General features: G+C 42.6%; 1 protein-coding gene and 1 non-coding gene across 5 annotated transcripts in view; both read left to right on the top strand.

Annotated features, from left to right (window-relative positions):
* Nucleotides 1–16273, top strand: part of MAP7 (microtubule associated protein 7) — a 177614-nt gene that overhangs the window by 12728 nt on the left and 148613 nt on the right. For 2 of the 4 annotated variants that reach the window (XM_070376747.1, XM_070376744.1), the window contains exon 1: nt 12204–12358. The exons of 1 other annotated variant lie outside the window; for it this stretch is intronic. In XM_070376747.1, coding sequence (XP_070232848.1) covers nt 12226–12358 — 133 coding nt within the window. In that variant the 5' untranslated portion in view covers nt 12204–12225. Of the gene's footprint in view, nt 1–12203; nt 12359–16273 lie in introns of those variants that run through there. One more of the 4 variants, XM_005899102.3, reaches the window with a different exon arrangement.
* TRNAG-CCC (transfer RNA glycine (anticodon CCC)) lies at nt 8285–8357 on the top strand. The gene has a single exon. It is a non-coding gene; the product is annotated as a tRNA-Gly (tRNA).

The raw sequence follows: 16273 nt of genomic DNA, 5'->3' as shown, positions 1-16273 counted from the left end.
ATCTCCAGCAAGAAAAAACTTTGAGAGGGAGAAGAGATTTTTATTATGAGGTTGATTGCTTTCTGCACTATTGCATGCATTTGTAACAGCCTTTTTTTTAATACAGCCAAAATTTTAGTACCTTTAACAATGGAAGAGTAGCTATTTCGCCTTATGATAAAAAGGCAAAATGGTGTGTTTGTGATATTTTAGGAAGCTTGCCAAGTCTCATTTGGCATGGTAAGCCTTCCTCAGTAGCCTGTCTGAAGTGTACATGAGTTTTAAAATGAGGGCTTAGAACATGGATGTGTAAGGTAAAAGGTTTTAGAGATGAGGTTTTGGGGTGCCTTGAGTGTCCTTATCAACTCATCCATCCTTCTGAGATGTTGTTTATTTCTATGTAAGAGCCCCCTGAAATCTTGATGGCCCTAAGTTAGGCAAGACAAAAAGAAACTGTGTTTATCAAAAAACAAACTGGGTTGCTAGTAATATCTACATGGAAGTACTTCATATCTTTTTTTTTTTTTAAGTGATTATTGATGCATTGAGTTTCCCTGGTGGCTCAAATGGTAAAGAATCCACCTGCAATATAGGAGACCCGGTTTCTATCCCTGGGTCAGGAAATCCCCTGGAGCAGGAAATGGCAACCCACTCCAGTATTCTTGCTTGGAGAATCCCATGGACAGAGGAATTCTTGGCAGGCTACAGTCCACAAGGTCACAAAGAGTTGGACATGACTCAGTGACTAACACACACTTAGATGCACTAGGGACATTTCACAACTCAGTGACTAGCACACACTTTGATGCATTAGGGACTTTTTTTATTTAGCACTTGCAAATTTTGAAAGCTTCTGGGCTGGCTATTTAACCCAAGTATACTTCTCTCTTACCTGTATAATTTATTTACTTTTAAAGATTTGCACCATTTTTAAAGGCTTTATTGAGTTTATTATAATATTGCCTTTTTTTTTTTTTTTTTAATGTTTGGATTTTTTGGCCCTGAGGCATGTGGAATCTTTGCTCCCTGACCAGAGATTGAACCTGTACCCCCTGCATTGGAAGGTGAAGTCTTAACCACTAGATCACCAGGGAAGTCCGTACCTGTATAATTTAGGTTTAGGCTTCTGGTTGGTTGCACACAGTTACAATGGATCTGCTAATCCTTTCACTGGGAGCCTTCAACTGAATAAAAATGACCAAACCTCAAACTTGCCCACCAGCACTTTATACTTTAGCATTTGTTAGTCCCTTCCTTCCACTAGGTTGATTTCAGAACTGTGCCAGAGAATTGTATAATTCGTCTTTGCTCAGAGTTGGCTCTAGTTAACAAATAAATCAATAACTATGTAAAGTTTAGTACCTTAAATCTTCGTGCACACTATCTTCTCATGAAAAATGTGTTTTATTTCACTATCTCTCCTTCCATATATATCTACATGCCATTCACCTCAGTTCAATCGCTCAGTTGTGTCCGACTTTTTGTGACCCCATGAATTGCAGCATGCCAGGCCTCCCTGTCCATCACCAACTCCCAGAGTTCACTCAAACTCACATCCATCGAGTTGGTGATGCCATCCAGCCATCTCATCCTCTGCCGTCCCCTTCTCCTTCTGCCCCCAATCCCTCCCAGCATCAGAGTCTTTTCCAATGAGTCAACTCTTCGCATGAGGTGGCCAAAGTATTGGAGTTTCAGCTTCAGCATCATTCCTTCCAAAGAACACCCAGGGCTGATCTCCTTCAAAATGGGCTGTTTGGATCTCCTTGCAGTCCAGGGGACTCTCGAGTCTTCTCCAACACCACAGTTCAAAAGCATCAATCCTTTGGCGCTCAGCTTTCTTCACAGTCCAACTCTTACATCCATACATGACCACTGGAAAAACCATCGCCTTGACTAGACAGACCTTTGTTGGCAAAGTAATGTCTCTGCTTTTGAATATGCTATGTAGGTTGGTCATAACTTTCCTTCCAAGGAGTAAGTGTCTTTTAATTTCATGGCTGCAGTCACCATCTGCAGTGATTTTGGAGCCCCAAAAACAAAGTCTGACACTGTTTCCACTGTTTCCCCATCTATTTGCCATGAACTGATGGGCCAGATGCCATGATCTTCGTTTTCTGAATGTTGAGCTTTAAACCAACTTTTTCACTCTTCTCTTTCACTTTCATCAAGAGGCTTTTTAGTTCCTCTTCACTTTCTGCCATAGTTTCCTCTAATTGAAACAGTAGGAAGGATTTCTTTAAGTTTCATATCTATACTTTATAGACCATTTAATTTTTATACAACCAGGCTGTTTTGTTCTTATAATGATAAAAAAGGATTTATTTGATGCTTTGAAGCCAACCTGTATTGGAGTCTCGGTAAAAAATCATCAGTGAAAATACAGGGGGATTTATTCTGAGGTGTCCAGTTTATGAATACTATTTTCATAGAGCATTGCAATACAGGAAATGATTTGAGTAGATAGTATCCAGCCTATTCAATGAAGGTTATGATCATTGACAGGTAGACCTCTGACATGCTTTATTTCAGCGTGGGAATAGGGTCTTCTTCTCGGGGTCACTGACTGAGATGGTTAACTTTATGTGTCACCTGACTAGGCTACAGGGCCCAGTTTGGTCAAACATTGGAGTAGGTGTTGCTGTGAAGGTATTTTGCAGATATGATTAACATTTACAGTCAATTGACTTTAAATATCTCCTCCTTTATCAAGAAGCTTACCCTCGATAATCTAGACAGTCTGATCCAATCATTGAAGGCAATCAGAGTGAAAACTGAGGTTTTCCAGAGAAGGAAGAATTTTGCCTCAAGGCTGTAACATACAGGTCATGCTTGAGTTTCAGCCTGCTGGCCTTCCCTACAGTTTTGGACTTGCCAGCCTCCACAACTGCAGCAGCTATTTTTCCTTAAAATAAATCTCTTTATATATATTTTGGAGAAGGAAATGGCAACACACTCCAGTATTCTTGCTTGGGAAATCCCATGGACAGAGAAGCCTGGTGCACTACAGTCCATAGGTTCGCAAAGAGTCGGACACGACTGAAGTGACTTAGCATATATATTTTACATATTATATTTTTCTCCAAAGACACGGAACTGAACCCTGACTGATATGTCGACCCACAGAAAGAAAACCAAGGGTTTACCTCTAAAATTATGCAAAACACTTAAATTACCTTTTGAGAGAAAATTTTAATCTTAAGGTTAAAAGAGGATATTAAACCTTCCCAAATTGGAAAAAAAAATCCCAATTGATGTCAGTTTTTGTGTTAGGAGAATTGGGAAGAGCAGCAGAGGGTAAGGATTGGCGGGGTAGGTTTCAGAGTCTGAAACACATTGTTCTTGAGCTGTTCTGTTCTTCACTGGCCTAAAGACATAGGACTGTCTTTCACCTTAAAATGTCCATAAAGTAATAAACTAAATTGGCTTATATTTATTGCCTTTTCACTCACAAACCTTTAGATGTCATCTCTCAAGTCACACAGCCACAGTGAGCCATCCGTAATAAATTGTGTCGTGAAAGGCAAACTTGTGCGTCTTATTCACCTTTACGCCCCCTTCCCCAGAGTTTTTCACCCAGTAGCTTTCAGTAAGTTGTGGGTGGGTGAGAGAAGAGGGAGGTCTGCGAGCTGCAGGTGCTGGAATCATAGCACGGGCCTCTGCTATCTGCACACCCACTGAGGGAGGCTTCCATTGTTTGCATTATTTAGCTTTAAGTCTGAAACCTCTGGGGGGCATCAGTTGAATGAGTAAAGCAATACGGCTGCAGAGCTGCCTACAGAGTGAAGCCCTGTGAAGTTTAAGTGTGGAAAGTCAGTGACAGCAAGGAAGAGGGTAATTTGAACCTCTCTTGGGCTCTTCTCTCTGCCTGACTGTTTTCCCTGAGAATGTAGCTTGAGTTTCCATTTTCGTCAGGTCACGGAATGGCGGGATCAGAAGGGACTCTAGAGTCTGAAACTCCAACTGTGTACCGTGCATTAGCCCAACATATCACCAGGGATCAGTGTTTGTGCAGGACTGTCCTCTATGATGAAGGCCCGGATCGTTACATTCGGTAACTTCCAGTGTCCTTGATGATGGAAGGCCCAGATCGTTACATTTGGTAACTTCCAATCACCCAACCTCAGTCTGTGTGCTTAAACTACACTGAAAGTTCGCCTTTAAATCCATTCTTTTTATTCCTCCAGAGTCCTATTTTCTCCAGAGTAAATGTACTGTTTTTCCAATGATCCTCCTATGTTACAGGCTTGAATTTTTATAAATCTTAGCTTCTTTTCTGAATAGGTTCTTATTTCTCATCCCGTTTGAAATATCGAGCTCAGACCATGTGATCTGAGGACCAAGAAATGGAGAAGGCTTGCTCCTCTGACCCAGTGCCACATGATGCGGTCAGGATGGTCACTGCCTCCTCACAGTGAAGTGTAGGAAGCTTGCTGTCCGAGGGTCTTCCTTCCTTGTGTCTGCTGAAGCTGGGGTAGGTCTTCATTTTGTACCTGTGCAGTTGTTCCTTTTTAGTACAAGAAGAGGTGTTCATATGTATCACAACTAAACCCATCTTTTTAGCTATAGTCCATTATTTCAAACCATTGATCATTTTGATCCTGATTCGAACCATCACTCAGCTTTGTTTTTTCTGCAGATGTAAAACCCTCCGTTCTCATCTGCGTCTTTCATAAAAACATTAACCTTTTCTTCCCACTGCCTACATCTCAGCTTTTATTTGGACTGTAGGTATATCCATGCTCACTCCCATGCATAAGTCTTCCACATGCCGGGGAATGCCTGTATAAAAAAAGTGAATGAGTGATTCTTGTATTTCTGTCTTTTGCTTTCTCTCCTCCCAGCCACCGCTTGAGATCCCTCTTCTCCACTTGGACAAAGTTATTATGTGACAAGGTTTTCTTAAGTCTCACTCCTTGTTCCTTCCTACGCATCCAAGCACAGCTGCCAGACTGGCCCATCTGAATCACACATTTAGTCATTACCACTCCTCAGTGATGCCCCTGTCCTTGTTTGGGAGAACAATTATATGACTTGGCACCTGCCTGCCCTCCAGTGTCATCCGCCAGAGCACCTCATCTTGCATCTTTGTTTTACCAAAACTCCTAGAAATGAGGAGCCTGTTTCTTAGTTTTCTTGTCTTTCTAATTGTGTGGTTCAAAAATTAAACATGTAATTTGCTCATAGAGCAGTGATGGATTAGGTGATTTTAAGAAACACTGCTCTGGCCATCTGTCTCATTCTTCTATTGAATCCAATGATTGATTTCTTTGCCTCATTTTGAATCTCTAAAATTGGTTATCTAAACTCATGAGGCTGTCATCATTAAAGGAAAGGACCTTTCATGAGCATTTTAACTTTTGGTCAAGGAATTCAGAAGCCCATGTGATGTATATTAATAAAGTATTACCACTGAGAATAATGAACAGGAAAGCCTAAAGGTTCTCTAGCGTATGGTACTGGGTTAAAGTTTAATGTGGTGTTTTATAACATTTGCAACTTAGCTAGTGATATCTAATGTTTAGGAAAGGTTTTAAAGAAAACTTAGTATCTGTACCATACGATCAGATAAATGATCCCTCAGGGTTTTACATTGGTTTATGACAGAGCAGACAAGGGAAAGTGGACTTTGCTAGCACCATGAAATGTTCATGCAGCAAAGATTTATAGAAATGTTACAAAAGGCATGGCAGGAACCTGGTACTCCTTGATTGATGGCACATAACTACTAGGGTAGTATTCACTGTTTTTCTTGTAAGTGAAAGTTGCTCAGTCATGTTCCACTCTTTGCAACCCCATGGACTATATAGTCCGTGGAATTCTCTAGGCCAGAATAGTGGAGTGGGTAGCCTATCCCTTCTCCAGGGGATCTTCCCGACCCAGGAATCGAACCAAGGTCTCCTGCATTGCAGATGGATTCTTTACCAACTGAGCTATAAGGGAAGCCCTTTTTCTTATAAACCTGTTAACAAAAGGTGGTGAAGTGAAGCTCGCTCAGTTGTGTCTGACTTTTTGCGGCCCCATGGACTGTAGCCTACCATGCTCCTCCATCCGTGGGATTCTCCAGGCAAGAGTACTGGAGTGGGTTGCCATTTCCTTCTCCAGGAGATCTTCTTAACCCAGGGATCGAACCCTGGTCTCCCACATTGCAGGCAGATGCTTTACCATCTGAGCCACCAGGGAAGCTCAACAAAAGGTGGTAAGGAAGATCAAAGCAAACCTACTTTATTTTCCTTTCATAGAGTCAGTCTGCCTTTGTGCAGTATTTCTTTGTCCAGCTCAGCCTAATGCTGCAAGATGGCACAATGTTGTGCCTTTATGGCCACATATGCCATCGGGAAGTAGCATCATTCTAGGAAACTGTAAGGAAGCCTTTTAACTTCAAGGAAGGGGATGGCAGAGAACCATCTGGGACCTTTTGTTCCCTAGGAGTTGTTTTGATTTCACATCCACCTATGCTGGCTTTGTCGTTTTCAAACCAGCTAAGATTTTTTAAATTACATTACAATGTGTATTTCTAAAGCTCCTGCTTGCAGTAAATTGCAGCTTGCTTTGGGGAGATGCATAAAGTATTTAAAAGATTACTGAAATCTAGGAGTTTTGAAGAATTAATAGTCTCTGCAAATATAGAAATGTGGGAAAGCATTTTGGCACTTCTGGGCTCCACTGGAAAGTAACTTATATGGATATAGAACTGTAATTTACCAGTGACTGGTCATGTGATCCAGCAGTAGTGATTTTTGTTTTCAGCTACAGTCCTTGATTAGTGCAAATCAGCCCCTTTACCATTTCTATAACGTTTTTGTAAAGCTCACTAGGCTTTCAGAAAGGAAAATCCAGGTATGCTTTCTCACTGATGAAGCAGATTTCTCTTTGCAAGAGGCAATTCTTAGATTCACTCAGGAACTATCGCTGTTTTCCAGTTTTGTGGTCACAAAAGCTTGGGTAGCATAAATATGAACAGCAGCCTGAAGGGTATGTGTGGGATGCGTGTGCCTACATGTGTTTAGTCTCTTATATAACATCTCGACAACGAGGCCCAAGTCATGAGCTAACTCTCCTGCAGATCAGCAGGTTTAACTCTGTTTCGTGCTCATGGTTTGGTGCCAGCCAGGCAGCCAGGGTAGAAAGACAGACAGACATAAATTCATTGTGTACTGTGGGAGTGGGGTGAAAACAGCAGTTGCTCAAGGGCCTATTGGCCTGTTTGGTTCATAGCAATGATGAGTGAGTGGTACCATTTCCACCTATGATTTTTCAGTACATTTGGTGATTTTTCTGCTAATATTTTTTTCTCTGTACAAAGCCAGGCTAGTTGTAAAATCTACCCTTTTGCACCAGTTAGAGTCTGACACAACTGAAGTGACTTTGCAGTAGCAGCAGCAGTCTCATTTGTGCGGAGTCTCTGTTACTACATCACTTACTATTTTAACAGTTTAAACAAAGCACTTGTAAAACCTGATTGATTCTTGGAAGTCTACGTGCCCGCATTCCATGGGAACTGAATGAAGCTCCTGTATCTGTAGGTGACAAGCAAGGACAGTCGTGACATGTTGAATTGAAAATGCTAATTAGTGCTGAGAACAGTAAAGTTCAGAGTAGTATTCCTTTTAATTCTGGGAATATTAATTTAAGGTCCCACTCTCCCGCTTTTCACATTTGGTTTTATTTTGGGTCAGAGTGTAAAAAGGAAAAGATTATAGCCTCAGGCTCTGCCCCTTCAGGGATTGAGCCAGGGCAGTCCTGCAGTTGCATAACTTAAACCTCTGTATCTGTAAAATCCTGGGTTTGAGTATTTAGGAAACTAATCTCAAATGTATTCATATGTCTTAAATGAGGTAACAAATGTGTACTTCATGGATAGGAAAAAATACTTTATTATAATTATTTGATCTTGAACTGTTTGCTTTCCTGTGACTGGTCACAGCTGTGACTGTGATGTGGTGGGTTTTGGAGTCAGGATCCACAGGGCAGCAGGATAAAAGCTTCTTGGCTTTAGAGCTGATGGGCCTGAGTTTAATTCTGACTCAGTGATTTAACTAGCTGTGTCACTCGAACCTCTCTGAGCCTCTGTTTCCTGATCTGTCAAGTGACAACTCCTCTCTCTCAGGGCTGCTGTAACTAACCAAGATAACATGGGCTTTCTTGGTGGCTCACATGGTAAAGAATCCACCTGCAATACAGAGGACCCAGGCTCGATCCCGGGCTCAGGAATATCCTCTGGAGAAGGGAATGACAACCCACTCCAGTATTCTTGCCTGAACAATCCCATTGTCAGAGGAGCCTGGCGACTTTCACTTTGTGGACTTCCCTGGTGATCCAGTGGTTAAGACTCTGCTCTCCCAATGCAGGGAGCCCAGGTTCGATCCCTGGTCAGGGAACTAGAGCCCACATGCCGCAACTAAGACCCAGTGCAACTAAATAAATATTTTGAGGCTTCCCTGTTGGCTCAGATAGTGAAGAATCTGTCTGCAATGTGGGAGACCCGAGATCAACCCCTGGGTCAGGAAGATCTCCTGAAGAAGGGAACCCACTCCAGTATGCTTGCCTGGAGAATCCAGGACAGAGGAGCCTGGCAGGCTATAGTCCATGGGGTCCCAAAGAGCAACTAACACTTTGACTTTCAAGATAACATATCTAACGCACCTGGCACAGTGTCAGACAGGAAGTTAAACATGTTGCCAGCTGTTGGGTTCTTATATTCCTATACTTGAGACCACACTGCCTTATGAGTTGAGTGATGGTGGCAATCTCTGACCTCCTTCAGTAGGCTCTCATTTCCCCCCGCCCCCCCAAAAATGATTTTAAATGTAACTTGTATTCTTTTAAAAACAAAGCAAAACAAAACAGCCATTTTAGTGGTTTTCACATTTTGAGACAAATTGAAATTTTCCAGGAGACCCCTCAGGCTAGAGCAGGAACAATTCCGTCTCCCTCACTGAGGGGTATTGCAGTGAAGTTCACAGAAGAGGAAGACTTGATTGCCTGGGTTGAGTGTTGAAGCTGGGCTGTCCTGTGATCTCTCTTCCCCAGGACCTGCATTCTGCTGGGAACCTTGAGTGCAGCCACAGACATCAAGGAGGACTCCTTCCTGAAATCTGTATCTTGTCAGGACAACTTAAATGCTATATAGTATTTGCTTTGCTGTTGCATTTCTCCCATAAAATGATTGAGACCATCCCTGAAAGTAATGGACTGGACACCTTCTGCAGAGGTCAAAAACCACTCTTAGTAAAAGTTTTTTGTTGTCCTTCTAGGTGGAGAAGAAGATCCCTTTTTCTTCTTTCAGTAGTACTTTATTAAACTCAGTGGTTAGCTATATTTGAGTGAGGAATATGTTCTGAATGAAATCTGTCATTTGCCCAAGACATTGATATTCATTTTCTCTTCCAAAAGGTAGTTTCAACTATACTTTGTATGTGTGTTGCTTTTGTAAGTACCGGCCTGATTCTCTAGAAGGAACTAAAATAGATTTGAAAATATTTCAGGTATGTTTATGTATGATAATTGGCCTGTGTTTATTAATCATCTGATTAATGAAGGAAGATTGAAGTAGGAAGAAGGGAATCTAAATTTTCATCATAGACTTGCTGCCAAGTAACATTTGACTTGTGCAAGGAACTTCATTTCATGGGCCTGGGCTTCCTTGAATGTAAAATGATGCTGATTCAGATGCTTTCTGAGACCCATTCAGCTCATTTTCGTCCAAATGCCTATGTCACAGGTTGACATGATTTTAAATAAACCCCATATCTGAAACTTCCTACATTTCTCTAAGCCACAAATCAAAATGTGTTAATTAAATCTCCCCGCCTTTGGAGGGAAAGATTTCTGAAGATTTATCTGTTGTTGTTTTTCTCCCAGCAGCATTTGCTAACCATTTAGTACATTTCCAGCCCTAGGCTGGGCTGCTGCTGCTGCTGCTTAGTCGCTTCAGTCGTGTCCGACTCTGTGCGACCCCATAGACGGCAGCCCACCAGGCTCCCCCGTCCCTGGGATTCTCCAGGCAAGAACACTGGAGTGGGTTGCCATTTCCTTCTCCAGTGCATGAAAGTGAAAAGTGAAAGGGAAGTCACTCAGTCGTGTCCAACTCTATCGACCCCATGGACTGCAGCCTACCAGGCTCCACTGTCCATGGGATTTTCCAGGCAAAAGTACTAGAGTGGGGTGCCATTGCCTTCTCTGAGGCTGGGCACTATAAGTAAATAAATAGCAAAAGTATTCCTAGATACAGTTGACAGTTGAAAACACCTTAAATAATCATGAAGCAAAAGTGAACTACTTATAAAAATGTATTATAAAATATAATTAAAGCAGCTGATATTTATTAAGCACTTTTTTATGCTGGCACCAGCCATCATTTAAACCTTGCCCCTAATCCTATGAGACAAATGGTGTCATAAACCCAATTTTATGGAGAAAACTGAGGTACCAAGAGGGTAGTGAATTGTCTGAAGTTACTCTGCCATGTCAAGGATTTAGATAGGATGTCTTCCTTACCTTAGTACCCCTGGGTCCTCTCTTAGATAAGTGAGTTTGTTGTTGTTTAGTTGCTAAACCATGTTTGACTCTTTTTGTGACTCTGTGGACTATAGCCTATCAAACTCCTCTGTCCATGGGTTTTCCCAGGCAAGAATACTGGAGTGGGTTGCCATTTCCTTCTCCAGGGGATCTTCTCAACCCACGGATCAAACCTGTATATCTTGAGTCTCCTGCATTGATAGGCGAATTCTTTACCACTGAGCCACCAGGGAAGTCCATAGTAAGTTTAGGGGTTGAGAAAAAAGTAAGAGAGTAGGCTGGGGGCGGGAGGATGGCTACAGACTTTCTAAGCCAACTTGAATTTGATTAAAAGGCAGAAACAAAAGATTTGGAGTTTGACATTTTTAGTATCATTTATTGTATATTTAGGTTTTCTTGCACACAGCATAAATTTTAGGCAGCCTAGAAATGGAGAGTCTCATAAAATGAGAGAGATGATTTCAGGAGAAAACAATAATCACATGATTGTGTGCTTTGGAGAAATCAGTCCAAAAAAGAGCTAAAATTGGGTCAAGTGTTGGGAATTGCTCAGCCCTGCCGGTAAGGAGTTGCCCAGAGTGGTGGGAATTGGGGGGAGTTTGCTGGATATAATCAAAGCAGCTTTTTGCCCATTGGAGGATCATAGTGTCTCATTTGTATCCCTTCAGCATGACCTGCAGAAGCAGTATTTCAGATTGTGGTCTCTGTGAGAACAGGCAGAGTTCTCCCCTGCCTGTCTTCAGTGGAGAGTCTCAGGGACATGGTCAGGCTAGTCCTCATGACAGGTACCACCAGGCCTGCACTTAAACAGACTCTGGGGTCTTAAGAGTGTCAGGGAAACTGGGATGTGTTACTGAGTGTAAAGTGAGCTGGAGGGTACCAGTCAAGCCTTCATTCATCCAGGGGCTCACAAACATTGTTACGATGGAAAACCTGGTCCCCCAAAGAAGCAAAAGCAGTCTCACCTTGAGCCCCTTTCCCCAACTAGGGAGTCCTTGCTGCCTGTGCAAGCAGAATGACATTTCTCCTCCCCTCCTGCTGCTCCTGCTGCTGCGAGGGAGAGGGAGCTGCCCAGCGGCTGGGCGGCCTCGCCTCCTCGCGCTGTAACCCTCTGCTGGCGAGCTCCCAGGACCAGCATCCCAGCAGGCTGGCTGCTGCCGCTCCACCGGGAAGATGGAGCCGCTCCCAGCCCTCCTCGATTAGGATATGTCAGGGTTGTCAGGGCAACTGTTCACGGCAGCATCTCCTACTTCCCCTTCTCTGCTGAGTGCTGAATATTTTCTGTGTGGTAGCAGGAAGAAGACTGGGAAAAGGTGCCGAGCAGGAAGGAGAAGCTGGGATCTGACTGAGCAGGTTAGGCAGTAGAGAGAAGCATTCGCCCCTGCGTGCCTTTCGCAGGGCTTTTCTGGAAGGAGAGAGTGGGAGGGTGTGGGTGTGGGTATGGGTGTGTGAGTGAGCGAGCTTGAGCCAGCACACGTGCCTGTGAGGAGTAAGTGGGAGGGGGCTCGAAGGGGAGGGGGCGCTGCTAGGTGAGGGGGAACCGCAGGGCCTCAGTTGCCAGGAGGCTGGTAGTATCTGTCAGCTGTTTGCACACTATTTCCCCATAGGGGATCTATTACAAGTGCTCAAATGAACCGGCAGCTTAGAAACTAGCAGCTTCCTGGGAGCTGCAATTATATAAGCATATACTTTGGATATACTGATAATTAAAAAACAAGTCGCAGCGGTATGCCTGGATCAGCTACAGCTCTCCGACAAGAGAGACTGAAGAAGACCCATGCAAGGCCAGTCCCCCTTGGTTTATTCACCATTAATGAGGAAGATGAGCAGCAGAAGAATGGACATTCCAGAAGACCAAAAGGTATGCATCAGCCCTACCCTGTGGTCAGAGCCAGACCAGCCCCCCGTTTCCCACACTCCCTACAGCACTCTTATCAACTGGACTCTGGGGCACGCTGTGTGGAGTGCTGGTGACCTGCCAGCACAGTTCGCTGGTTATATTTACACATTCTGTAGGGCTGTGTGTGTCTGAAAGGGAGAACAGATTTTTGCAGATTGGGTAGGTTTCAGATCAGATGCCTACTTGACTCAAGGTGCTTTCTGGGCCTAGACAGCTTTAATCTTCACCTGCTCGCTTAAATAGTCACCAGTGACTGTCCTCATCAAGAGGAGGGAATGTGAGTTCTCAAGGTTAAAATGAATAGCTCTCCGCCTTCCGTAGGTGCATTGGGCGATTTTCTCCTTGAGAGAGATGAGTTGGATTGAGTGACCCAAGAGTGCAGCATTTCCATGGGCAGAGGGTCAAGCTGTTACTTCCTTTTCTATTTTGAAGTGCTGAGAGGAGGAAATCAAACACCGAACATGACTGTGGGAGGCAAGGCTGGGGAGCAGGGAGGAGACCCTGAGGTTTTATAACTTCTGATGGCAACTCTGCTGCATCTGAATAGAGGTTGAAATGTGCTGGATATGGAAAGGAGAGGACCAGTTCTTGTGCTGTCCCTTCATCAGGATGAAATGGAGCAACAGCTCGCCAACTTCTTTCATCCCAAGTACTGCATCATCTTTAGTGCTGTCTCATGGCCACCCTCCTGGGCCTGCAGTCACCATTCAGACAGCAACATGGTGCATTTTTGAAGCAGGACTTCAAGGCTTATGTTTTCTAGTATCATTCTTGCAACGCCCCCTTCCTACACACAGATGAGCTATTAAGCTGATCGGTGATCAGTTTTGTTGTTTCCTATGTTCTGATTACATTTTAGCTTGTGTTCAAATTGTTCTGTCACCGAGAGATCACATTTTGCTCAGCGTGTCTCAGAGCTGTAGCATAGCAAAGGAGCAAGGAAATATTTGAGCAGTGATAAAATGAGCGTTTACATAGAAGCCACTGTCTGAAGACAGCTGGCTCTTTCTCTCCTGGTTCTGGAATCAATCTCTTTGCTTTTAGGAAATATAATGTAAACTCTCTAAACCAAAAAGTATATTTTAATCTCATCTTTAAAAGGCTAGACAAGGAAGTCCTAATAAGTAGAGTCTTATTACTGCAGTTGATCTCGTTTCACCGTCAGACTTCGTTTCTGCCTGAGGACCAGCCGTCTTCAGGTATCTGATGCTGTGTGACTAGAAGGTGACTCAGGGGATTCTTTTATTTGCCCATGAACTAGATCTTGATGAAAACTCAATCCTTTTTCAATTGTTGGTAGCAAATCATTTGGCCTTCTGGCATTTGGTAGCTTTAAAAAATGGATGTGGGTTTGTTGAATTGTGGCCACTGTGGATTTTTGGAGAAGTTGTTGTTGATTTGTGGCACTGTTCCCGTGTGTCCTAGAACAGGAATTTAGGATCATCATCCATTTTGTCCTTAGTAATTTTCTTGAATTTCCTTTCTGTCTCCTGTTCTTTTCAGTTGCCTCTAGGATTTTATTTAAAAGGAAAGAGGGCTAGGGGACGGAGGTGCTTCTTAAAATCGATTTGCTTTTGGCAATTTATGCAACTTCTTGGGCAAGAGACTTAAATCGAGGAGTTTCTGATCCCCTACTATTCTGTTTTTTCTACCTTCCCCCACACCAAGGGCAGAGGGGAGGGTGAACGATGAGGGGGGAAAAGCCTATGCTGATAAGGATGTCCAGACTTTCTGTATATCCCAGAATGTCTCTAATTTAGGAGACATTCAGTAAAATAAGCAGATCAGGCATCTTGGGGGTGTCTGAGATTCTTGATGGGTAAGACTGTTCGATTCTGAATTTGTCATCAGGTCTATAGGAGCAATAGGAATGTTCACTTTTAAGTCTAGCTTCGTCCATCAGGAGGACAATGATGGAAATATTGTCTGCACTGTGCAGTATGATAAACCACTAGCCACATGTGGCAAAGAGCACTTGCAGTATGGCTGTTACAGCTGGCAAACTGATTTTTAAAATTGTATTACTTTTTAGTTAAATTTAAAGATGGTCGTGTGTGGCTAGCGGCTACTTTACTAAACAACGCAGTTCTAGTGCATAGAGCTATGACTTTCTGAATTTGTCCTCTTTGTCCATGCTTGATTGCTTCCTGGTGCCAGATTTGGTTGATCCTGAAATGAATGTGTTATTAAGAAGGGCAGTGGGGAGCAGACAGTCTGTTCTCTGCAGAGTAGCACATTAACCTGGATTTACAGATAACTTCATTTTTCCTTTTCCATTTAAATGGTATTGCCTGCTCTGTATATTATTCTTACCAGTTGCTCATTTCCTATGCCATTTTAATGAACTCCTATTTTCTATATTATTTCCAAAACAGCACAGCAGGATAACATGCAATTTATCTTTTAGTCTAACCCTTAAGATAAGCAATCAAAAACTTTGGGTTTTTTTTTTTTTTTTTCCTGCTTACTGCATGATCTAATCAGCCAACCATGTTCCAACCTGGTTTTCAATGCTTAGTATCTTTGTTGTATCATTACCAGGAATAGAGAAGCTTGGCATCTAAATTGAATAAGCTGAATGCTTCTGTTTGGGATTACCCTGGTTAATGGCAGTGGCACCTTTCCAGGTACTCTGTTCATCAGTGTGGATGAACACGGCGATTATCATCTCGACTCCCAGTGGTAGCTTCAAAATTACCTGATAGGGTCATGCTATAGTTTGGTTAGCTGGTAGACTAGATCAACTATTAAAGGAGGGATTTCTCTCCTTTGATATCTCTCGTATAATCAATAGCAATATGAATGTTTTACATGCCTGCTTATTATTGATGTATAGCACTTAGTAATTGGGAATGAGCTGGACTTATGCTGTTGCTCTTACACCTCAGAACCCAAGCCTCCATGTAATGCTGCCTGTATAACTTGCGTAGGAGAGATTGTTTAGGTATTGCAGTGACTGAATTGGTTTCAAGGCCAAAGTGCCTTATAAGTTTTGCTGAGTTCAGTGTGATTATTTAGTAATATGACATTTCTCCCTAAACCAGCATTTGTTAATTGCTCACTCTCTGCAGATTACTCTGCTGGCCATTGAAAGGGCTGCAAAGATAACTGACATGGTTTCTGCTTTCAGAAGTGTTTAACCATCTAAGAGAAGAAGACAAGTATGTACAAATAATGCAAGGATATTAACTGAAATTAAGGGCTGATAATGTAATGATATTACCTCTGCATACAGAGTGTAAGCTGCTTAAGGGCCAAGTCTACTCCATGTCATAAGTACTTTGCAGATGCAGGGAAAGCTATTGAATGGAGATAGATTTAACATTCAGAAATAATTTTCTCTGGTTCTTAAAGGTCTTACTAACGCAGGGATTCAAAGATGTTGATGGTATTAGAATCATCCTTCCAAGGTAACTACTTTGAAGGAGTGTAGCATTTGGATGTATCTGATGTGTTCATTGTATTATTCTCTGCTGCACTGCATTTATCTAATAGTATATTGAGGATTCTGCTGTTTGTTGCTTTCCACCATGGTATGCATTGTTCTCTTTGAAAAAATACAGGTATGTGTTCACAAGGTAGAATCAGTTGACTACTTGTTAGTATCTCGGTTAACCCCTTCTGCCCCTTTTGTTAGCTAATCGCAGGTTAGAGTGTAAAGAAATAAAAATTTCTCCTTGAAATCAGGACACAGTAATTGTGAGAAACTGAGCTCCTCTTCTCCCCTTCCCTGCCATTTTGTTAAAAATGTGTATTGATGGAGCCTGCAAGTGACTCTTCTTCTTTCAGCTTGTCCCTTGTAAAGGTAGAATTTCTGCCAGTTAAGGTTTCCAAATGAAATACAATCTACCATTTACTGTCTATATTCCTATTGGA

This window comes from Bos mutus, chromosome 9 (assembly GCF_027580195.1).
Source record: "Bos mutus isolate GX-2022 chromosome 9, NWIPB_WYAK_1.1, whole genome shotgun sequence".
NCBI classification, from domain to species: Eukaryota; Metazoa; Chordata; class Mammalia; order Artiodactyla; family Bovidae; genus Bos; species Bos mutus.
The sequence above is the reverse complement of the archived record's forward strand: the minus strand, read 5'-3'. Positions and strand labels throughout refer to the sequence as shown.